The sequence below is a fragment of the Saccostrea echinata genome, unplaced genomic scaffold, assembly GCF_033153115.1.
Source record: "Saccostrea echinata isolate AGI-Se365-2 ecotype Australia unplaced genomic scaffold, CSIRO_AGI_Sech_v1 ptg000012l, whole genome shotgun sequence".
NCBI classification, from domain to species: domain Eukaryota; kingdom Metazoa; phylum Mollusca; class Bivalvia; order Ostreida; family Ostreidae; genus Saccostrea; species Saccostrea echinata.
In genome coordinates, this window is record NW_026889761.1 from 24,503,490 (window position 1) to 24,526,078 (window position 22,589).

At 33.9% G+C, this 22,589-nt stretch overlaps 1 protein-coding gene across 1 annotated transcript in view; it reads right to left on the bottom strand.

Annotated features, from left to right (window-relative positions):
* Window positions 1–207: 207 nt before the first annotated feature.
* Window positions 208–22,589, bottom strand: part of LOC133185631 (uncharacterized) — an 81,755-nt gene continuing 59,373 nt past the window's right edge. The window contains exon 3 of the mRNA XM_061320943.1: window positions 208–641. Coding sequence (XP_061176927.1) covers window positions 208–641 — 434 coding nt within the window. The remainder of the gene's footprint in view (window positions 642–22,589) is intronic.

The following is a 22,589-nucleotide window of genomic DNA, read 5'->3' on the forward strand; positions in this document are numbered from 1 at the left end:
TATTTGAGAATTGAAATATTCATAATCAAATATAACATTGATAAGTTGATTGTACACCAATGAATGAAAAGGACTGAATCCTATTTCACGAAATATCTTTGACATGCAATTTTCTATCCTAAATGTCACAAAATCAGGATCTAGAATTAACACCAGATATGAATCTTTCTCAGCAAATGTCATGCCCCCCAAAATTCTAGTTCCGCTTTAATCAATTTTCCATCCGGAAAATGAAGTTTTACCATAAATATCACTAGTAATAAGTCCCGAACTAGTATCTGATGTTTTCCCAAAAACATCATCCCCCTTATTTACATGGGCCACCACACAACCCGTGGACTGGAGGAAACTGTTCGAAGGAGTGCGACTGTGTGTTATTCCCCACTCCTCTGAATTTATCATGAGCTGTGTGGAGTGAATTCCACCATCGCCATTTCTAAAACTCGATATAAATACGTAAACCCCTGTCTCTGGAGCTATAAATACCCCTGTGGAAGGATGATATCCGCTACCAATATTGGTTCTAACGTGGTCAAAAATAAGCACATGATGAGGCGTTGCTACATTACTGGGGAGGTTAGTAGACATGTACGCGTAGAAGGCAACAACTGCACCAGGTACTTCTGGGATTAACAATCTTTCTGCGAAAGATAATTACAATTATACAACTTTCATTACAACAAAATTGGATACTTTTAATAAACCAGGAACCATCCTAAATTATCAAGTCCTGAAAACAATTTAGAAGATTAAAAATGTTACTTATTCAAAATAGCAAATATACAAATAAAAGAACGAGGGCGCTTTTGATTGGCTTTCGGCAGGAATCTGGTCACTTGAGAAGTGAAAATTTCATTGATCTGTCACATGAAATTTTAGCATTCTTTTGATGTACCAGGTTCCTGTGAAATAGGAAAGGGAAATATTTTCCCGATATTGTATTTTGAAATGCTTAAAAAGAACGTGAAAATTAGCTAGATGAGTCATTTGGTACAAAATGTTACATTTTCAAACACGTTTTTCTAAAAATTTGCTACATCTGGGTCATCTCTCCATGATTTTCAAACGTTGTAAGTGTGCATTTTAATTCAAAGAAACTAACAAACATTTGTAAAAAATGGAGAGAAGACCCTGAGACGATAAGAAATTAACTTTTCCCGAAAAAATTCCAGTGTGTAAATGCGGTGCTTCAGTGTCGCTTTAAAAACCATAAAGTATGTGTAGCGGTGATAGCTCAGTAGTATGCGTTACCCGTCCAGTGCAATGAAATAGGAAAATATTTTTGGTTCGATCCTTGCATGGAGCATTAACATTTTTTTTAGTACAAACAATCAATCTTTTGTCAGTTTAATTTTTTGTATTGATTTATTTTCAAATAGATAAATTCTGGTTCTGTTGCACCGAAAGCGAAAGCAATTCTTCCAACCTACTGATACTTTAATATATACATGTTTGTACTTGCATTTAACTATACCCTATATGTGGTTATTATTCATGTGAAGCGTTACAAAGTTTTACAGTAATTATTAAGATAAGCGGACTGATATATTGAATTTGACAAAGTATTTCAAACTAAATACGACATTTTCCCATGTGCGGAACTTTGTAAAGTATGTCCAGGGGCTCGTTTCTCAAAAAGTCGTAGATTTAGGCCTAAGTTAGTCCGACTAAGTAAGTTACGCCAAAATTTAGACGGGCCTAAATCGCGTTTCAGAAAGCGGCGTAAGACTAGGCTTAGGACTAAGACCTCTCCACTAAGTACTAAGCATGCGCAGATCGTATTTTATTTGGTTTAGAGATTAAAATTACATGTGGTGGATCAAATTAATATCAAACTTAAATACAGAAGTAAGGCACGGAAAGCATTAGCGCGCGTGCATGTTTTCTCTCGTCACCATCTTTCAAACAGACATATTACACAAACCTATCTGTATTTTCAAGGTCAAAGCATTAAAATTAAATAACTATTTTTGTATGCTCAGATAATTTAAAAAAAAAAATCTATATAGGTACAAATTACATTTGAAAAACATATACATGCATGTACTCGATTGTGATATTTCGATATGCAATCGTACATAAAAACCAAACGATGTACATAGTATACGCACTTGCGAAAAATTGGAATACATTAAGCATGAAGAATCTTACTGAAGAAATTTTCCTTTGAAAATGATCCATATTGTCTTTTCACTTATGTCTTACATTAAAATAAATACACATAAGGTAGTGGCAAAGGCCTGGAACAGGTTCGTAGCAATGGTTTCAAAAGTGGAGGCCCCCCCCCCCCTTATACAAAAATCTGACAAGCCAAAAAAAAAAAAAAACACCTAAACTACCAAAAAGTAGGATTTGTGGGGGGAGGGGAACTTCCCAAATGTAAGTGACCAAAAAAAACTTCATTAACTGTCGAAGTCAAAAAACCAAATTAACTGTTCAAGTAATGGAATTTGCCAAGTTAAAAAGCTAATCAACTGTCCAAGTCATGGAATTATGGAATTTGCCAATGCTTGACCTTACAGCGACAAAAAGTGGGGGGGGGGGGCACCATTTGAAGGGAAATTTAATGTAGCAAAATACTACACTCAGAAAAAGAGGAGGGCCGGGACCCCCTGGCCCCACCGCGTTCTACAGACCAGTGGAAAATTTAACAAGTAATTATGAAATCATATATTATTAAAATATGGATAAGAGATTAATTTTTGAAAATTTATCAGTTGTATTGAATTTATAATTTTATTACAGAATAATCAATTCTAACTGAATTAGATTTCTTGGCATTCAAGCTGATACATGTATTATAATACATGTATTACACTTTGGACATACAGTATAACATTGATATCGATATGATAATTTACACAGTCCGTGTACATGTACAACATTTCCATTAGCACAAGCATTCCCAATAAAGGTTGCAAAAGCTTAATTAGTTTTTAATCAATTTTTTGCAATCACTAGATTTAAAGATATTAACGAGTAATGATTTTCATATTCATAAATATTTTTAGATATTAATCAAAATTTCTTCTTGATATATGTTTTATGAGTATAATGCATTAAATGACAGCAAATTTGAAACTCTGCTTCTCATTTACATTTTAGTATTTTTATAAATTTCTGAAATATTTTCATTTAATACATTTCCAGTCGGGATCAGATTTATTTAGATCGGGAAAGGTATAAATTTCAACATCAACATCTTCTTTTAAATCTAGTAATTCCATTTCAATTTCTAGTAATAATATGATCATATAATATTTCTTTTATAGATGCAGAATGTTTCTTGAAGATTTTATCTAGATTTAAAGATATTAACAGTGATGGATCCAGGAATCTTGAAAAGGGGGGGGGGGCAGTTTGGGGTCGGGGTAGGGGCCCACGGCCACACCGTAAAAATTGATTTATTAAATTTTATGTATATTTTGGACACAAATGGGGGGGGGGGGGGGGCTGGGTCCCTTCTAAATCCACCAGTGATTAACAAGTCATGATTTTCATATTCAAAAATATTTTTAGATAAGCAAATTTTCTTCTTCTTCATATGTTTTATGAGTATAATGAAACTCTGTTTCTCATTTACCCATAAAAACATTTGTAACACGTTATTGACCACTTTCTTTTCAAATGCATGTAATATAAAGTGTTTATCTGTTCATAAATCGATCAAAAGACACTCTCAAACAAAATTCTTCCGAGAAAAGTGCGATAGATTGTGGATTAATTAAAAACAAGTACCTATTCAAAAAAAAAAAAAAAAAATTATAGACCCATTTGCACATCTTATACGCCATGACAGTTACTCCTTTGAAATAGGGGGGGGGGGACAGAATTACGGACAAGATAATTAATTACCGGAACATTTTACAAATTCATATTTTTCTGTTCTATAAATTTTATATTTAGTTAAAGAGGAAATTAAGGTAAAAGGTGCATTAACTTAATTGATGACATAATTACCGAATATTATTTATTATCGAAAATATCTTAAATGAATATTGTTTGAGGAGTTTTTATTTTTTTCAAAAACAATATCCATTTCAAAAGTAAAAAAAAAAAAATCAGGGACCCAGTGTGTGGGAGAGATGTGGAAGGGGGGTAGGTAGTTGAGTAACCAAAATATTCAGCAAACTTTGACAGTACAAGAAAACAAAAACTGAAAGTGTAGGTCAGCCTAAATTACAACTTAATTTTTAACAGAAAACATCATTTCTAGAAAAAGCGGGAGGGTTGCAGCCCCCTCCCCCATACTAAGGGTTCCTGCTTTTTTTTTTTTAAACTCGGGCACTTCTTAATATCTTAAGCTTACCCAGTTTCACAATTCAAAATTCTTTCAAATTTCTAACTCATCAAACCTTTTTACGAAAGAAAGTCTGCATCCTCGCTGGATTTTTACTACCTTTCTATTTACCTACATAATGATTGTATATTTCACGATTTTCCGCATGTCATATATGTACATGAATAGCTAGGTATTATATCGTATACGTACAAAATAATTATTCTTTTATCTCTTTATGATCAAAACACTGGACACTTTTTTCAAGTTGTGTACAGTCTAAGAACTTACGCCTACTCATGAGCAGGCGTAGATTTAAGCTTAACTTTAGTCTCGACTAAGTCTGCGCCTTTTTGTGAAACGCTACTTAGTCCGATTTTGGGGTTTAGTCACTGACTTAGTCCGGACTAAGCTTACGCCTTGTCGTAGGCCTTTTTGAGAAACGAGCCCCAGCTGTGGTCAGTCGACCAGATCCTAGACATTTAAACTATAAATGTTTCGTACGCCTTATTCCTGCAGATCACACACGCCAAACACGCCCATCTTCTTTAACTGAACAAATGTGTTTTTAGCGAATACCTTTTCTTCCAAATTATGTCGTTTTGATTTGAGACTTTGCAATTTTTTATTTTTTTTATTTTTGAAATAAATTTTGAATGAACAAATGTGTTTTAGCGAATATCTTTTCTCCCGAATTTGTTATGTCGTTTGGATTTGAGACTTCGCAAATTTTTATTTTCGATTTGGCTAAGTTCATCATCTATGGAGGATACATCAGTCACAATGGATTTTCCGGTTGGTTCATCACTGCTATTCCAGCCTTCTTCTTAATCAAGCGCACTACTATCTAACGGTTCTTCATGGGAACGAACTGCGGGAAAATCATGTTGCAAAATGGAAATAATTTTCTCTTGTTCAGCTACTTTCTTCTCCAGGCTTTGAATGCGATTCTCCTGATTTTTCAGAGTGAGTTCAAAATCCTTTTGGAGTTTTGTAATTCGTGCCACATTGTCCTTTTGAAAGGCCGTAAGAGTAGTTCTTAGCCGTTGCGTTGTAATTGTTTGTCCGTCTGGAGATCCCGTTGGATTCAAAATATCGAGGACTGGATCTTCTTGAAAAATATTAGGGACTCTCTGATTTAATTTGGATCCCAAACAAATCAGAAATGGGAGAAGACAAACTTGTAAAATGCGACTTAGCATTTTTCTGTGGTGGTTTAGCACCTAAATCGTCTGGATGATTATTTGGTTTGCATGAAATGCCATAATGTAGGTCACCTGCAAAAGAAGGACGTTTACAGATATCTATTCAGTTGAACTGATAAAGAACATTGCCATGGCTATAAAGATTCAAAAAGTAAACCTCTTATATTTTATAAATCATATTTTGAAATAAATAATATTTTTTAACTATATTCAGTCGGCCGAATTCATTCTCCTCGTAGTAATTATATATGCTGAATTGCTACTAACTTGCGAAAATATGAATTTGTTTATTAGAAGATTTATTTATTTATTTTTTTTAAACTTCTTTATTAATTTGCATGTAACTTGTGACCAGATGTTGGTTTTGTGTCCCCGAGGATAATAACATGAAAAAAAAACCTTGAATACATGTGTAAATCTTTTTTAAAAAGAGGAGTAAAGAAATGTTTCATACACATGTTCAGTTCGCAATGCATTTTATTCTTTATATAAAATATGTATTTTATAGAATTGTGTATATACTCGTATCTATTCTTGTACATAAAGACCATAATGCATCAATGTATTTCTTTCTTTAAGGCGAGGGGTATGTATCAAAGGAAATTTCAGGATTATTTTCAAATGGGCTGCCATCATATCCAATCAAAAATACATGTTTTCAGTTTTATCTAGAAGTTTCAGATACTGACTTCATCTGAAAAAAGGTTTTTTCTATTAGGGTTTTGTTAGTTTCTGAATTACGAATGAAGTTTGTCAGTACTATCTCATCTGTATTAAATTTTGATATGGTTGGCACTATAAAGACTCAAAAAGAGTGTCCTGCCCTTTATTTCTTATACAAACATACTCAATGTTAAAATTCATTTAACTTTCAGTGCCCGTGGTTGGCACGATAAAGATCCCTCACTGCTCAACGGCCCTGAGTACCGAGTATAGGTCTGATTTTAAAGCCCTTCACCGGCATATGGTGACGTCTCTATATGAGCTAATATTCTGGCAAGGGACGTAAAACAACAATCAATCAATCTTTTGTTTGTTATGAGAATATCGTTTATTTGACCAGTACTATAATCTGTGTCAGTAATCGATGTAAATTGCAAAAGTAAAAATTCCCATGGAAATAAATTTGTTTTTATCTTGAAATACAATCAATGTCACAAATTGTATAGAATATTCTTTGAAATCCACGAAATGAGAAATGTGATTTGTCAAAAATATTTAGGATACACAAACCTCCCATTTCAGCATTCTGTCCCCCACAATCTAATAAAAAATATTTGAGAAAGGCAGTTCTTCAACTTACAGACGCTGTGGTATCTTTTCGAGTTGGAAGGGGTATATCGAATCAAACGTCGGAATGAAAATGAAAATTGTTAACTGATAAAACGTCGTTGATATATATAAATGTTGAGTTGAAGGCCACAGCAAGAGACTTCTTTTCATGTAGAAGTTTTTTAATAAATTTTGCTTCATATGAAAATAGGTCTGCTTATAACGGGGCGCAGTTAGTACCCATGGAAATCCGACAGACTGTTCGAAGACGATCTTCAAAAATCACATAAATATTGTCAATCAGTAACTCAAAAGCATCTTTTTAATATCAAATTCGGAGTACTTGTGTGTACAGTCAGAATGTTTCTAAAGAAATAACTTTGCAAATAAAAAAGCAATGTAAGTAATTTTACGATTTCCATTTTTTTTCAATTGAAAAGGCAGCTGTCTTTAATGTAAAAAAGACTGGACTTTAATTTATCGTGGGGAATGGTTGTATAAAGTGTTGAAAAGTCGTACATTTTAATGTTATTGATTTTGGTAAAATTTTGTGATTTCAAGTTTTCTAAAAGTTCCTTGGAGTTTTTTTTAGTATCTACATCTGATTTACACCACTTTTCGAACATTTTGTTGTACAGTATTCCTAAAGTTTGTCCTTCACTGATGTTAGTAATTTAGTGAGGAGTAAAGAAAGAGGCTTAGTAAAACATTTGCTGGTACCTGCTATGTATCTTTCTTTGTAAGGATTTTTATGTAGTTAAGGAATCCAGTATAGGTATGGTAATTCAAATTCAATTTGGTTGTTGGAAATATTAAAAATATTTTAAAACTGACATAAGATTTTGAAGAATTTTCTCTTTAGAAAGGGACTTCCCTGTATAAGTTGGACTACCATTTGCAGAATTAAATTCAAGTTCCTCTAAAATACAATTAAAATAACGAGCATTACAAACAAAGACAATGTTGTTACCTGCTTTGTCAGCTGGGACCAGTACATATTGATCGTGTGATCAATCTATACTGTGGAATCATCATTGTTCGTGGGGGATCAATGTTCGTGGATTTCGTGGGTAACCCTTTCCCACGAATTAACATCCCCACGAACAACTATTTTGTCAACGTACTGATTAATTAGATCTACCAAATAAACGAGCTGCCCACGAAATTACATCCCCACAAACAAAAAAAATTTTGCTTGCCCACGAACATTGACCCCCACGAATTTAAATGATTCCACAGTATTTTTTTTTTCACTTCTGAATTATTTAATATGAAAGGATAGACGGTTTTCATATTGCCCCCTAACCGCTTAATGTCATATTCAAAAGTCATATGCAAGCACCCTCACGTAGTTTAGATTCAAGTTTGTTTAGATCAGGGCCCTTGGGATTAAGTTAAGGCTACAATAGGGGATCAGAATTTTACAAGAGAAAGTATAAAGCAAGAAGTTTTTTCCAAGGTAGGGCCAAAATCAGAGATCCATATTTTACGTAATGCATGTGTACAGGAAAAAAAATCTTCAAAACAGCAGGCCATGTTGATCGTATTGATTTAAGGAATGAATTTAATAGCTACCCATTTTTTACGGTATAAACTGGGTTGGGCCAGTTTACGCTTTATAAAACGGGAAGCGGTTTATAAAAAAGCGTAAACTGTTCCAACCCAGTTTATACCGTATAAATTGGGTAGCTATTGAATTCATTCCTTATAATTTAATTTTCATTCATTTGATGTTAGAAAAAAAGATGATTGTCCTTAAAAAATGACTACAATTTGTTCAAAATTTGAATGTAACGTCAGGCGGATCGATACGTTTTTGACGCAAGTCATTGTGACGTAAGCAACCCATTTTATACGATATAAAGTAAATTTTTTATCCAATCAAATACAGCATTACAACCAGAATTAAATTATATTAAAATATCCTAATGTTGTGTGGATTTAACTTTGATTATTTCATAATTTAAGTCTCTTAGAGCTAGAGGTTGGTCCAATATGAAGGTATAATGTTTATGAAATTAAGGAGGGATATTGAAAACAAAATCTGCTGATGTTGAACAGCAGGACCAAAGTTACTCAAGTGAGTATTATGGCCCACATCTGTATATTTAGCAGTTCCAAGATTCAAGACCGGTTCCTTTGACCCATTCACTATTATCACTAACAAAAATAAGTTAACTATAGTTTACTATAGTATCAAAGTTTTAACTATAGTAAATCAAAGTTTTACTTTAGGGAATCTAAGTATTTTTATTATGGTTTCCAGATTGTTATATTTTATGTTCTATAATTCATACATGCATATTTTTTATATTAAATGAAAATATTACTGTTGAATTGGCTCTTCCATTAACTGTAACTTACTTGAAGGATAATAAAGGGATTTTTAAGTATAAATCACATTTGCAGTCAATGCAAGGAGTTTAAAAATGTAAATATAAGTATTGGATCATTATTTTTTGAAAGATAATAGTCTCATAACTGCAACGGTGTGTGCAAACAAATTTTCATAACGCGCTGACGTGCGTTTCTCAAATTGTTTGCACACATCGTTGCAGTTATGAGACTATATCTTTCAAAATATAATGATTCATTGCTTAAATAATTCCTAAACTGTGACGTCTTTCGAAAAGAATCCAATGATATTTCCAGTTGATGTTATCAAGTAGCAGTGTCACGTGGTGTAGTTTCGATTCATTTAAAATCATGATCCAAAAATGGTTGAAGGATTTACACCTGAATATGTAAAGAAATTTATTCTTTTTTTCAGTTGATAATGATGTGATTTCTTATATTAATTTGTAAGTCACGATTTTGAATGTCACCGATTTTAAACTTATAAATAATAACTACTACCGAATGGGGAATTCTGCCGAGGCGAGTTACGTTCGTTCGTACTCTCTATTAGCACACTTTGAAAAGCATAATTCTGCAGAGAATTAATATCTTTCATTATGGTGTATATATGTCCTTGTACGAAAGCCTATTAGGATCAAACTACGGTAAAAAAAATTTAAAAGGCGTTATAACGCCTTTCAAAAAGGCGTTATAACGCGAAAAAAGGCGTAATAACGCCTTTTGAAAAGGAGTTATAACGCGGAAAAAGGCGTAATAACGCAAATAAAGGCGTAATAACGCCTTTCGTTATAACGCGAAAAAAGGCGTTATTACGCCTTTCTAAAAGGCGTTATAACGCCTTTCCAAAAGGCGTTATTACGCCTTTTAAAAAGGCGTTATAACGCCTTTCCAAAAGGCGTTATTACGCCTTTCCAAAAGGCGTTATTACGCCTTTCCAAAAGGCGTTATTACGCCTTTCTAAAAGGCGTTATTACGCCTTTCTTAAAGGCGTTATTATGCCTTTTGAAGGGCCATTATTATGTTTTTGACAGGCCCGTGCTTTTAAAGTGGGGGGTGTGTCCCAAAAAATTGAGGGGAAACTTTTTCTAATTTTTCGGTAAAACTTTTTTTAAATGCAATGACTTGCCCGAGTTTAACCATACTGCAACAAAATGTTAAGGGACCAAGCAATTAAATTAATGATTTTTTATATTTAAACAATAGCAAGATTATTCTCCCAAAAAGTGGGGTGGGGACCCCCCCCCCCCCACTCACATTCTTACTACCGGCCTGTTTGAAAAGGAGTTGTATCCAAAAATGGAAAGGCGTTATTTTAAAAATTATAGTTATATGAAAGATTGAACCAAAGCCATCTTTATTTATGCAATATTTAGATTATAGTTTTAATATTATAAATTATATCATAAATTATAGTATTTTCTATATTCCTGCACATCTCGCAGACAGTTGTTTGCATTTTGCATGCATATTAAGAGAAGTCAACACTCTACTTTTGAAAATCCAGGATATAGGCAGAACCAGCTTTGGGCTTTGCTAGCCACTTATTAAAAATTCACGTCAAATTTGAAATATTTTTCTCTCCTCTTGGTAAAAAACAGGCAAAGTATTTGCAAAGGTATAATGAGCAATAAGCCTTCAACAAAATTTCTGAAATCCATACACCTTGGTAGAAGCGTCTGGCATCAGAGAAGGACTAAGTTGCTTTAACACTGAAAATATTTTACACATTTAAAAATCTTTTTTCCTAGAAATCTAATTATAATCAGCCCCCAGGGTGGGCTAAGTAAGTCATGTATTGAAAAAAAAGAGGCGTAATAACGCCTTTTTAAAAGGCGTAGTAACGCCATTTTAAAAGGCGTAATAACGCCTTTTGGAAAGGCGTAATAAAACCTTTTGGAAAGGCGTAATAATGCCTTTTAGAAAGGCGTAATAACGCCTTTTGGGAAGGCGTAATAACGCCTTTTGGAAAGGCGTAATAACGCCTTTTTTCGCGTTATAACGCCTTTTGGAAAGGCGTAATTACGCCTTTATTTGCGTTATTACGCCTTTTTCCGCGTTATAACGCCTTTTCAAAAGGCGTTATTACGTCTTTTTTCGCGTTATAAAGCCTTTTGGAAAGGCGTAATTACGCCTTTATTTGCGTTATTACGCCTTTTTCGCGTTATAACGCCTTTTGAAAAGGCGTTATAACGCCTTTTAATTTTTTTTACCGTAGTTTGATCCTAATAGGCTTTCGTATCCTTGTATTGTCCTTTAGATTGTTCTTGCTAAATATTTATAAATGTTCACAAAATGACCATTTTTTATCCCTAATAAATATTCAACCTACTTTTTTCTTTCTTTTTATCTTATGGATTCCAGAACAATAATAATCAGGACAAAAAATTGCAACTGTACATTGTTTGTATAACTATAATTATATTATTAAAAAGTAACTGTGCAAATATAAATACTTATAAATGTAAAAATGCTTTTTTCATTCGTGAGGAAAAAATGATTTTTAAAAATCTATTTAGTTGATTTTCTTATACAGGAAGTCTGACACATTGCACATAATAGTATCGTTATCTCACAAATAAGTTGGGTAGCTGGAATAATCTTGCCTATGAACTAGTACATTTATAGCGCTTTGCTGCAAAGCACACAAAGAAAATTTATCGTATCATTCATATTTTGTTACAAAAATTTAATTTATTAAACAAATTAAATGTATTTTCAGTATTATCGTATTCATCCTAAAATGAACCCCCTTCTCATATAGAAAAATGTCTCCGCAAGACATTAAAAGATTACGTAAACGATGGAGAGACTTTCTTTTGACATATTGTTAAATGTTTAAATATTTGCGATATGCATAATCAAAATCTAACAATGATAAGTCGATTTTACACCCATGCCAAAAGGACTGAGTCCTATCTCATGAAATATTTTTGACATTCAACTTTTAATCTTAGATCTTAGATGTCAGAAATCGGGCCTGGATTCCAATTTTCCCCCACCAAACCTCTTACACCCCCCCCCCAATTTAGTTTTGCCTTTAATCAATTTTCCATCCGGAAAATGTGGTTTTAGTATCAGAATTACAATATATCTTTCCCGAGCTAGCATCTGATGTTTTCACAAAAACATCGTCCCCTTTATTTACATGGGCCACAACAGAACCAGTGCACTGGGTCCAAGTGTCTGGAGCAGTGTGACTGTGTATTATTCCCCACTCCTCTGAATTTATCATAAGCTGGGTAGAGTGAACACCTTCGGCGCCATTCAGAAAATTCCAAATGAAAACATACACTCCTGTCTCTGAAACTATAAACACCCCAGTAGAAGGATGGTACCCGTTACCAATATTGGTTCGAACTCTGTCAAAGATAAGCACATGATGGGGAGTTGCTACATTGGCAGGGAGGCTAGCAGACATGCACGCGTAGAAGGCAACCACTGCATCAGGCGTTATTACTTCTGGAGTTAACCACCTATCTGCAAAAGATACAATTACAGTTATTCTATGTTCCTTCAGAAATGTGTTATCTTAGATGCCCAATCTTCTTATATTAGAGAATTAAAAATGTTATTTTTGCTTCCTAGATATACAGTTTATACAAATAAATAAATATGCAAACAAATTGATTAAATATTTAATAAATAATACGTTTCGAAGGAAGTACCTTGTCTTTCATGTTTCTGATGTCCTTCGGATTTAAAACTTCGTAGTTTTTCATTTTCGGAATCCATAACTTCGTCATTTATGGAGGACACATTAGATATGGCGATTTCTCCGGAAGGTATATCACTGTGATTCACGCTTTCTCCTTTTTTTTAAGAATAATACTGTCTGACGGGCCCCCATTGGAACCAACTGTTGAAAAATCATGTTGCAAAATGGAAATAGTCCTCTCTTGTTTGGCCATTTTCTTCTCCAGGCTGTAAATGCGATTCTCCTGATATTTTAGAGTGAGTTTAAAGTCCTTTTGGAGTTTTGTAATTCGTGCCACATTGTCCTTTTGAAAAGCCGTAAGAACAGTTCTTAGCTATTATGTTGTAATTGTTTGTCCGTTTGGAAATTCCGTTGGATTCAAAATATCGAGGACTGGATCTTCTTGAAAAATATTAGGGACTCTCTGATTTAATTTGGATTCTAAACAAATCAGAAATGGAAATTGGATTCAAAACATCGAGGACTGGATCTTCATGAAAAGTGTTAGGGTTTCTCTGATGCAATTTTGATCCTGTAGATAACAGAAAGGGGAGAAGACAAAATTGTAAAATGCGACTTAGCATTTTTCTGTGGTGGTTTAGCACCTAAGTCTTCTTATCTTATGGTATGACTGTTTGGTATACTAGAAATGCAATAATATAATGTAGGTCGCCTGCAAGAGAAAGATCTCAATGTCGATTGATCTGATAAAAAAAAAAACATTGCATTTTTTTACGGCTATTAAGAATTGAGAAAATAGGCCTCGAAATATTTCATACATTACGGTATTATAAAATAATTCTTTAACCAGACTCAGTCAACAAAAATATTATATGAAGTATTAAAGAAAGGAAGATTACGTAATCTATCAATACGTATAGTATCAATCTGATTTGTTTGGCGAAATTGTTCAATCTATATTGTTACATGGATGTGCAGGATGGGGATTTTCAAATAACACAATAATAGAAAGGGTTCTAATGTAATCTCTATATAGTATTGTAAAAATGGTAATGAGATTCAAATAAATGAATGAAATAGTCGGCTAAATTCATTCTCCTCATTGTTACAGTCCCAGAAACGTTCTACTTTCCCATTTTTCCGTTCGCTCATTCGTTCAACGTTAGTTTAGCGTGCGTTCACCGTTCGTTCACCGTTCGCTCTCCGTTCACAGTTTTGCGTTCAGCGTTCACCGTGCGCTCGCGTTCACAAAGCGTTTAGCGTTCGCTCTTCGTTCGTTCACTTTGCGTTCACCTTGCATTCTGCGTTCACTTATCGTTCAGGCTTCAGTGTCATTCGGAACTCCGAAGTGAACGGACTTTTTGTCAGTAAGGATTTACAGCTTTTGTAATTTAATAATTAACATATCGTGTTTAAAGAATCATTATCTCATGGGGAAAATTATCCACAATATTCTAACTTATTATTTTTTTTATTATTCTAACTTAGCTGTAAGGTAATTTTAAGCTGGAAAATAAATGTTGTTATTAGTATGTAGCTATGTAGAACGATGCTGAAAAATTAAATTTAAATACGGGCAATAATTAGATACAAGCACTGCAACATTTTGTTGTTATGTTAAAGACGACAAATCGTTAACGGATAGATATCGGTATCGTTAATGGATAGATAATTATCCAAGTCAATAAATTTACAAACTGCAGCAAAGTTAAAAATATTTATTTCTAGTACGTTTTTATTCAATTACTACAGAAATACATGATAGAACTAGTTCTGAGAATTATACATAGTACTGCGGCTATCCTGTTAATTAAATATCTTTGGAGCGAATTAAATTGATAGTGTGGTTAAAAAATATTATTTAAAATGTAATACACTACAGGATTTCCTCTACTATAATATATAAAGTCTATAGTTATGGAGAAAATAAATTCTTCCTTCGCCGTAACTTTATATGTTTGCAATTCGATATGATTAAGAGCCCCCCTTTCCCCCCCTAAATTGGTTACTTAGTCATTATTTCCAGTATATTTTAATTAAAATTTAAAAAGAAGTTAATGTGTTTTGTAGCACAAAAATTGCAGTCTCAAAAAAAAATTGCACCTGAAAAAGTCATTAAACAAAAGTAGTTCAAAATACATGTATACACGTGTCGGCGGTGGTATTTTAAATTGGCAGAGAGTATGTTTCAAATTCAAGTGTTAATGCCCAATGTATTTTATTTATTATTATTTTTATTTTTAGAAATGTTGGAATCAAATCTAGGAATGATTAAAAAAAATGTTAAAATTTGTGGGAAATACTAGTACTTCGTCTTCGGTGTGACGAGACTTTCACACCTGCACAGTGTCGAATGATTTTGATTGACAGGACAAGCACGTGGACTTCGTGTGAACTTGAAGCAGATAATTCAAAGAAAAACGAGTATGACTGTCAAACAAATGGATTTGTTGATTTAAAAAAAGTTACTTTCATTGCCTGATAATTTAGAAAAAAACATTATTTTTTTTTTATATAGGTACAAACATTTGGTGAAGCCTGAAAGGGGGGGGGCAAAAAACGGAATCTCTCTCTCTCTCTCTCTCTCTCTCTCTCTCATCTGTCTGTTTAATAAAAACTATGACAGCATGTAACTTAAATATCAAGTTCTGAAATTTTAATCTAAAACAAATATGAATATGCCTCTTTGTATTATCTTGTCTGAGTATAATCACAGGGAAATGTTTACAGGTAAATATACAAGTCTGCTCAATAAATCATCATGAAAAATAGAAATGACACATCAATGTATTATTGCATTAAGAATTTAAAATACGAGTGTATTAATGCAAATACGTCCACAGACCTTTGTTAATTTTTATGCCCCCGGATCGAAAGATCCCGGGGGTATATTGTTTTTGTCCTGTCTGTCTGTTTGTCTGTTTATCTGTTTGTTTGTCTGTTTGTCTGTCTGTCTGTTGTCAACTTTAACCTTGCCCATAACTTTTGATTGGTTGGAGCTATGACTTTCATATTTCACATGTGTATTCCTTGTGACAGGACCTTTCTTTGAGTACCATCATATTTGACCTTTTGACCTTGACCTTGGAGTTTGACCCACTTTTGCAAAATTTTATGAGACTTTAACCTTGGCCATAACTTTTGAACAAGTGGTGCTTGGGGTTTCAAACTTCACATGTGTATTCTTTGTGACAAGGCCTTCCTCTGGATATCAACCTCTTTGACCCTTTGACCTTGACCTAGGAGTTTGACCTACTTTTGAAAAACTTTAACCTTGGCCATAACTTTTGAATGGTTGATGCTAGGGCTTTCATACTTCACATAATTATGTAATCCTTGTGACATCACCTTCCTTTGAATACCAACCACTTTGACTCTTTGACCATGACATAGGAGTTTGACCTACTTTAGAAAAACTTTAAACTTGGCCATAATTTTTGAATGGTTGGTGCTTGGGCTTTCATACTTCACATATGTAATCCTTGTGACAAGACCTTCCTTTGGATACCAACCACTTTGACCTTTTGACCTTGACCTAGGAGTTTGACCTACTTTTGAAAAACTTTAACCTTGGCCATAACTTTTGAATGGTTGATGCTAGGGCTTTCATACTTCACATAATTATGTAATCCTTGTGACATCACCTTCCTTTGAATACCAACCACTTTGACTCTTTGACCATGACATAGGAGTTTGACCTACTTTAGAAAAACTTTAAACTTGGCCATAATTTTTGAATGGTTGGTGCTTGGGCTTTCATACTTCACATATGTAATCCTTGTGACAAGACCTTCCTTTGGATACCAACCACTTTGACCCTTTGACCTTGACCTAGGAGTTTGACCTACTTTAGAAAAACTTTAACCTTGGCCATAACTTTTGAATGGTTGGTGCTAGGGCTTTCATACTTAACATATGTAATCCTTGTGACAAGACCTTCCTTTGGATACGAACAACTTTGACCTTAACCTTGTTGTTTTACTTACTTTTAAAAAAACTTTAACCTTCGCCATAACTTTTGAACAGTTGCAGCTAGGGCTTTCAAATTTAACATTTTTTATCTTTTGGCCTGGATTTTGACTTGCATTTGAGAAACTTTAACCTTCGCCATAACCTGCCATACGGGGGCATCAGTGTTTCACAAACACATCTTGTTTTATCATTATTTTACACAGAATCAGCTTGGCCTCGGAAATATATGAATGGATGTTACAACCGTTGTAATTCATTCTATAAGTCAGAAGTTTTCTCTTATTTGTAATGGTTATTTATATCAAATAAGAATAGACATATTTATTTTCCAACTTAAATAATTTTATCTTTTATACTACAGCAGTCGGTAACAATTACAAAGTTTTACAGCGATAAAAATCGTGTGATTAAAAAGTTGAATTTAAACATCATACAAGAAAGATACTTAATGTGCATGTATCGTCTTTCTTAAAAAAATTTTGTAGCATTTATTTATTTGATCATTGATTTGTTTATTTATTTATTACTTTATTTTTTGGCACTTGACATTTGAATACAATAGAATGGTTTCAATGCAAGGAAAAGATCAGAAGCATTCCGAATAAATCGTTCATCTTGCGTTCACCGTTCGTTCACCGTTCACTTTGCGTTCGCGTTTGCGCTCCGTTCGCGTTCTGCGTTCGCTCACCGTTCACACATCGTTCACCAAGTTGCGTTCAGCGTTCACACATCGTTCACTCACTGATCGATCTGCGTTCGTTCAGCGTTCGCTCACCGTTCAAGTGGGAAAGTAGAACGTTTCAGGCCGGGACTGTATTAGGTAAAACTTGAGAAAATTTGAATTTTTTCTTAGATGATTAAATCCTATATGAATTCGTAGGTAAATATTTCGACAACTCTTGTAGAGAAAAAAATCTAACCCCAGTGACACAATTCTACTCGACTCCAGGGATTTTGCATTTTGATGAATAACACAATGATCTTTTTTATATTTACGATTTGAAGAATATGTTCTTGTATATCACTCTACATATATAAAATCATTCTTTGAGCCGAATGTGGTCAGGTGTCCCCAAGGAAAATAGCATGAAGAAACTTGAATCTACACTTCATTAAGATGTGTGCATAAAGCGGTGTATCATTATGAGAATGTTGAATCTTTGAATAAATCACTTGCGCCTCGGGAAATAGTTGCTGTCTTGGGGGACGATAAACTTGCTATTGTCCTCATAGCCAGTAAATAGGTGTTTTATTATACCGAAGCCGACTTTACTTTTGTTACGTCACAAACCGGATACGTCACAATACCACAAACCCGATAGTTTTGAGATGAAAAATGATGGAAATGGAATGCTGCCGGTGAATAGTTTAATGACTATTTCACCATGGGCAAATAGCACAAAAACTATTCCACAGTAGGGGTTGTTTAGAAAAAATAGCAGGTTTATTTGTCATATTTTTATATAGAAAAAAAATCACAGAGATATGATAAAAAAGAATAATGAGACGAAAGTTCATTGTGGGAGTTGGTTGAACTCTAGTACTCAGATTCCTCTTTTAAAAAGACCAAAAATGTGATTTATTTTCTTTTTTAAAAAACAAGAATTAGGAGTCTATTAGCCTCTGATTTCCGGAAATGTACGATAAAGATTCTCAGCATATACAATAATGTAAATCTCATCTATATTGTATTTTGATAAGGTTATTTTTAGTTTTATTACATTCACTTACTCACCATGCATTTGTAAATATTTATTTACACTTGTAAATATACGTTTGTTTTTCGATAACAAATTACGAAAATTTTGGACTTTTATTCATTTCAGATTTCATAATTTTCAAAAACAATACTTTTTATTTTAATGTTCCAAACATTTAGGATTCAAGATTGCTTTATTTTGCACTTCAGTAAAAGCTCTTCTAGAATAGATGTACACTATTAAAGAAAACGTTAAATGGTTCTTTTTCCTAGCTTGCAACTTTCTATTCATTTTAAAACAACAAAAAATAATTAAAATTTGTCAAATCTTAAAGCGACAGTATGGCTGCAAAACGTGTGCTTATATCATTAAGAAATAATGTATTAAGTTGATGTAAGCAGTTTGAAAAACAGAAATATTCTCTCCTCATACAAAATTAACGCAATTAGAATCTGCCGGAAAATCAAGGGTTGTACGAACTGGAGCAATCTTAGATCTGTTTTTTTGTACCACGTGAATTCTAATACGGCACGTGCCTACACTGTAGCGATTACAATTATAATGAATGTGCGGTAAAAGCAATTTTCAAAAGCAAATTATCATAACTTTCTGATAAAATAATCTTAAATAATAATCGTAAAGATTTGAGTCTGCCTTCAGGCGAATTTAACAGAATTAAAAGTACAAATGTTGACGTTTTGTGTATTGGGGTCCGAGAAAGGAAAAACCACCAAATCATACGTTATCGCGGCAAATATAAAACAAAATATTTTTCTGCACAACTAAAAAAATTAGCACTTCAAATGGCAACAATGTTTATAAGTCATAGGTGTATATTTATGTTGAGTTTACACTATTTTTTTTCTTTGAAAGCGATGGAAAAATGAGAAATGATAACAAGTATCAACAAACCTGTCGAGTAGAACCTTCGCGAGCCCTGTGTGAGTGTCGCCTAATTCCCGTTTTTTCCTTATCCAACGATTATATTTATCCCAAAACTAAATTTTAGTCAGGAAAGTTGCTTTTTCAAGCTCTGTTTTCAGTTTCTGTTCCTTTTTGGTCGACTTTTGTTAATGTAGCAGGCCTACCGGGCTTTCCTCTCTTACCATGCTGTTTTGTTTATGAAAACTACGCATGCGTGCATAGCATGGAATGTGGAACCCTGAACACGTTGCGATGTATATATTCATGTCCCATAAATAATTATTGATTTTAATTAAATAATCAAAATTATTTAATTGTGAAAGTTGTAATTTTCTGAAAGTTTATACATTTATGAGTAGTAAAAAAATTCCCAATCTTGTAGGAAAATTTTATCAAGTCAGTTTTTTGATGAGATGCGCCGTACTCACTTTAATATTTTGCAACAATTAGTTATACTGAGCTTATAATCGACGCAAATTCTCCATAATGTAAAGGGTTATCTGGCTTCGTATGTATTTTCCGGAGGATTTTCTGATCACTGTCGGGTGTCATGATAATAACAGAGAGTGTATTCAAAGTGAAAGTAGGACATATTCTTTGGTTGAACTTTACACGGCTTTAACACCCAACAACTAAGAAGAAAGAGCCCAATAATAAGAAAATATTTGCTCAAAGCGAATTCTCCTCTGGAGGATAAGTAATAGTTATTGTATATTTATTATGGTGTATCCTGATTTATTTGGACGAAGGGTGGTGACGAGTGACAAGCACGAGTCTCCGCCCCTTCATCCAAAATAAATCAGGATACACCATAATAAATATTCAATAACTTTATTGTATCATGGCCAATCAAAACATTAATAATTGTCTTGTGACCGATGTTCGATGCGTGATTTTTAATAAGACCAATAAAAAATCTAGTTATTGCCAGGTGACTACGTGCATATTCTCTCCTTCCCGCCAGTATTTTTTTTCTAATACGTACTGTTTGCCTGTGTTTCAACGGTAGAGGATGTCGGGCTGCAGCTTTTTACGAGATTAAGGCCATGATTTTTTATCGAATGATGAGGACTTAATTTTATCTCTGGCCTGCGAAGAAATAGAAATGAACTATTGTTTTGGAGAAATTAAACTTGAGGATTTCGACATGGATTTTGACGCAGACCTAGGGACTCTAATGAATTTTGACTTGAGCCTTGAGACAGAGCATGGCGAGGTTCGTGACATGGATGTGAAACAAAAAATGAATATGTTCAAAATTTCGAAGAACCACGATTTGATTTTGAAGTTGAAGAAGAGGAAATTCAAGCGTTGATAGAGAGTCAAGAAAATCGCAACACGATAAAAAATACACGTTGGTTATTTTGCATTTTTGAAAGCTGGCAGCGTGAAGGAAATGCGCATTGTCAATGGCAAGAACTCTTTATACCAGAAATCGAAACGTTATTATGGACGCAGTGCAGCTGAACTTTTATTTAGGAAGGTTTATTATGAGAGTACGTAGAGAAGATGGAAATGGATATCCTGCAAAAGCATTGTACAACATTTAAGATATTTACGGGATCGGGAAATTTATGACAAGAACTTTCTCGAGGCGACGGATCCAAGATTTGCAGGGTTCCGTAAAATATTGGACAGTAAAATGAAGGACGCATTAAGTAGAGGAGTTGGGGGAAAATGCAAACAAGCAGATCCTATACTTCCCGAAGATGAGGCTACAATCTGGGAGAAAGGAATTTTAGGGATGAACAAAGCAGAAACCCTTCAGAACGCTGTTGTTTGTTTTTTTTTTTACAGTTGCAAGTTCTTCGGATTAAGGGGCCATGACAAACTTCATTCTCTCAAATGTGACCAGTTTTTTCTTGGTGAGGATAATAGGGGGGAATACATCGAGTTCACAGGCAGATCTTCTTTACAGACCTTCAAGTGAGGACTAGCTCACAAGAAACTACACAACAAGCAAATACGGCTCTACTCTCAGCCCGGTAAGTCCCTTCCCCGCTCTTAATTTCTTTCTATATATTTCTATATATTTTTTGTATAGGCCTATATTATAGGTTTGAGGCTACTGTTTACATTGCATTTCAAGATACTGTGTTTTCTTTTTTCCCCCTCAACTCCTAAAATTAATTTCAAAAAAATGTGTTGTTTATGTAAAACTTTAATTCATTTGAACGTATTTTTTTAGGGAAGCGCTGCATGGCTGGTTTTTTTAGGCACATGATTATTTTTTTAAATTGCATATATAACATTAGGAATTTAGACAAGGATATCAAACTCAGTCACTTTACAGATGCTCTGGGAAACGAAGGATCGTTTTACCACCGACCACTGGCATGCTCGCCCCCTCGTTATGACTCGCAATTAGTAGGTGTTAATAAATTAAAATCCCTGATGAAGGTTATCTGTGAAAAAGCTGGTCTGAAGGGAAACTATACAAACCATTCAGGAAAAAGAACCTGGGCAACGGCACTCTATCAGAACGGAGTCGAGGAACAGGAAATTATGGGTCGAACGGGGCATCGGTCAGAAATGGGATTGCGGGCCTACAAACGTGGAAATACAGAGATTGCCTGCACGGTGTCAAAAGTTTTAAATCCCCCAGAACCTAAATTGCCGAAGAAAGAACCCAAGGATGCCCCTGGACATCTTTTGGATATGTCTACATCTAATAAAATGAACGTTCATGATAAAAGTGGAAGTTTTGAGTCAGACCGGTGTTGGCAGTACATTTAACAACTGCACTTTCATTTCGCATTAAACTGTTCATGTATTTTGGGATACAAGACTGTGTGTTGCAATTTAAAGAAAAAACAACTTTATTTCAGTAACAAAAGTACATGTACTATCTTTATATTAAAAAAAAATTATTCTGTAAATTCAAATTAAAAAAAAGATCAAAACGTTGAAATTGCCTTGGTGTTCAATAATTTATTTACACGGCACAGTTTTTTGCTGGCTTCGCCCATCGGTGTATCTGCAGTTATTGTACACTTTACTTCAAAGGAAAAAACACCACAGCCATGATACAAGTAATATTCTAACCACAAAAAGGTCCAGTCTTGTATTCCAGCATATTTCAAGTTGAAGTCCACACCTTGTATTTCTTACAAATACTAGTATGCATCGACTATTGGTTCCAAACTTTTTAATTTAAAAAAAAACCCTCGATAATGTCTAGATATTGGGCATCTGAAACATAATCCTCCAACGTGTTCATGTTC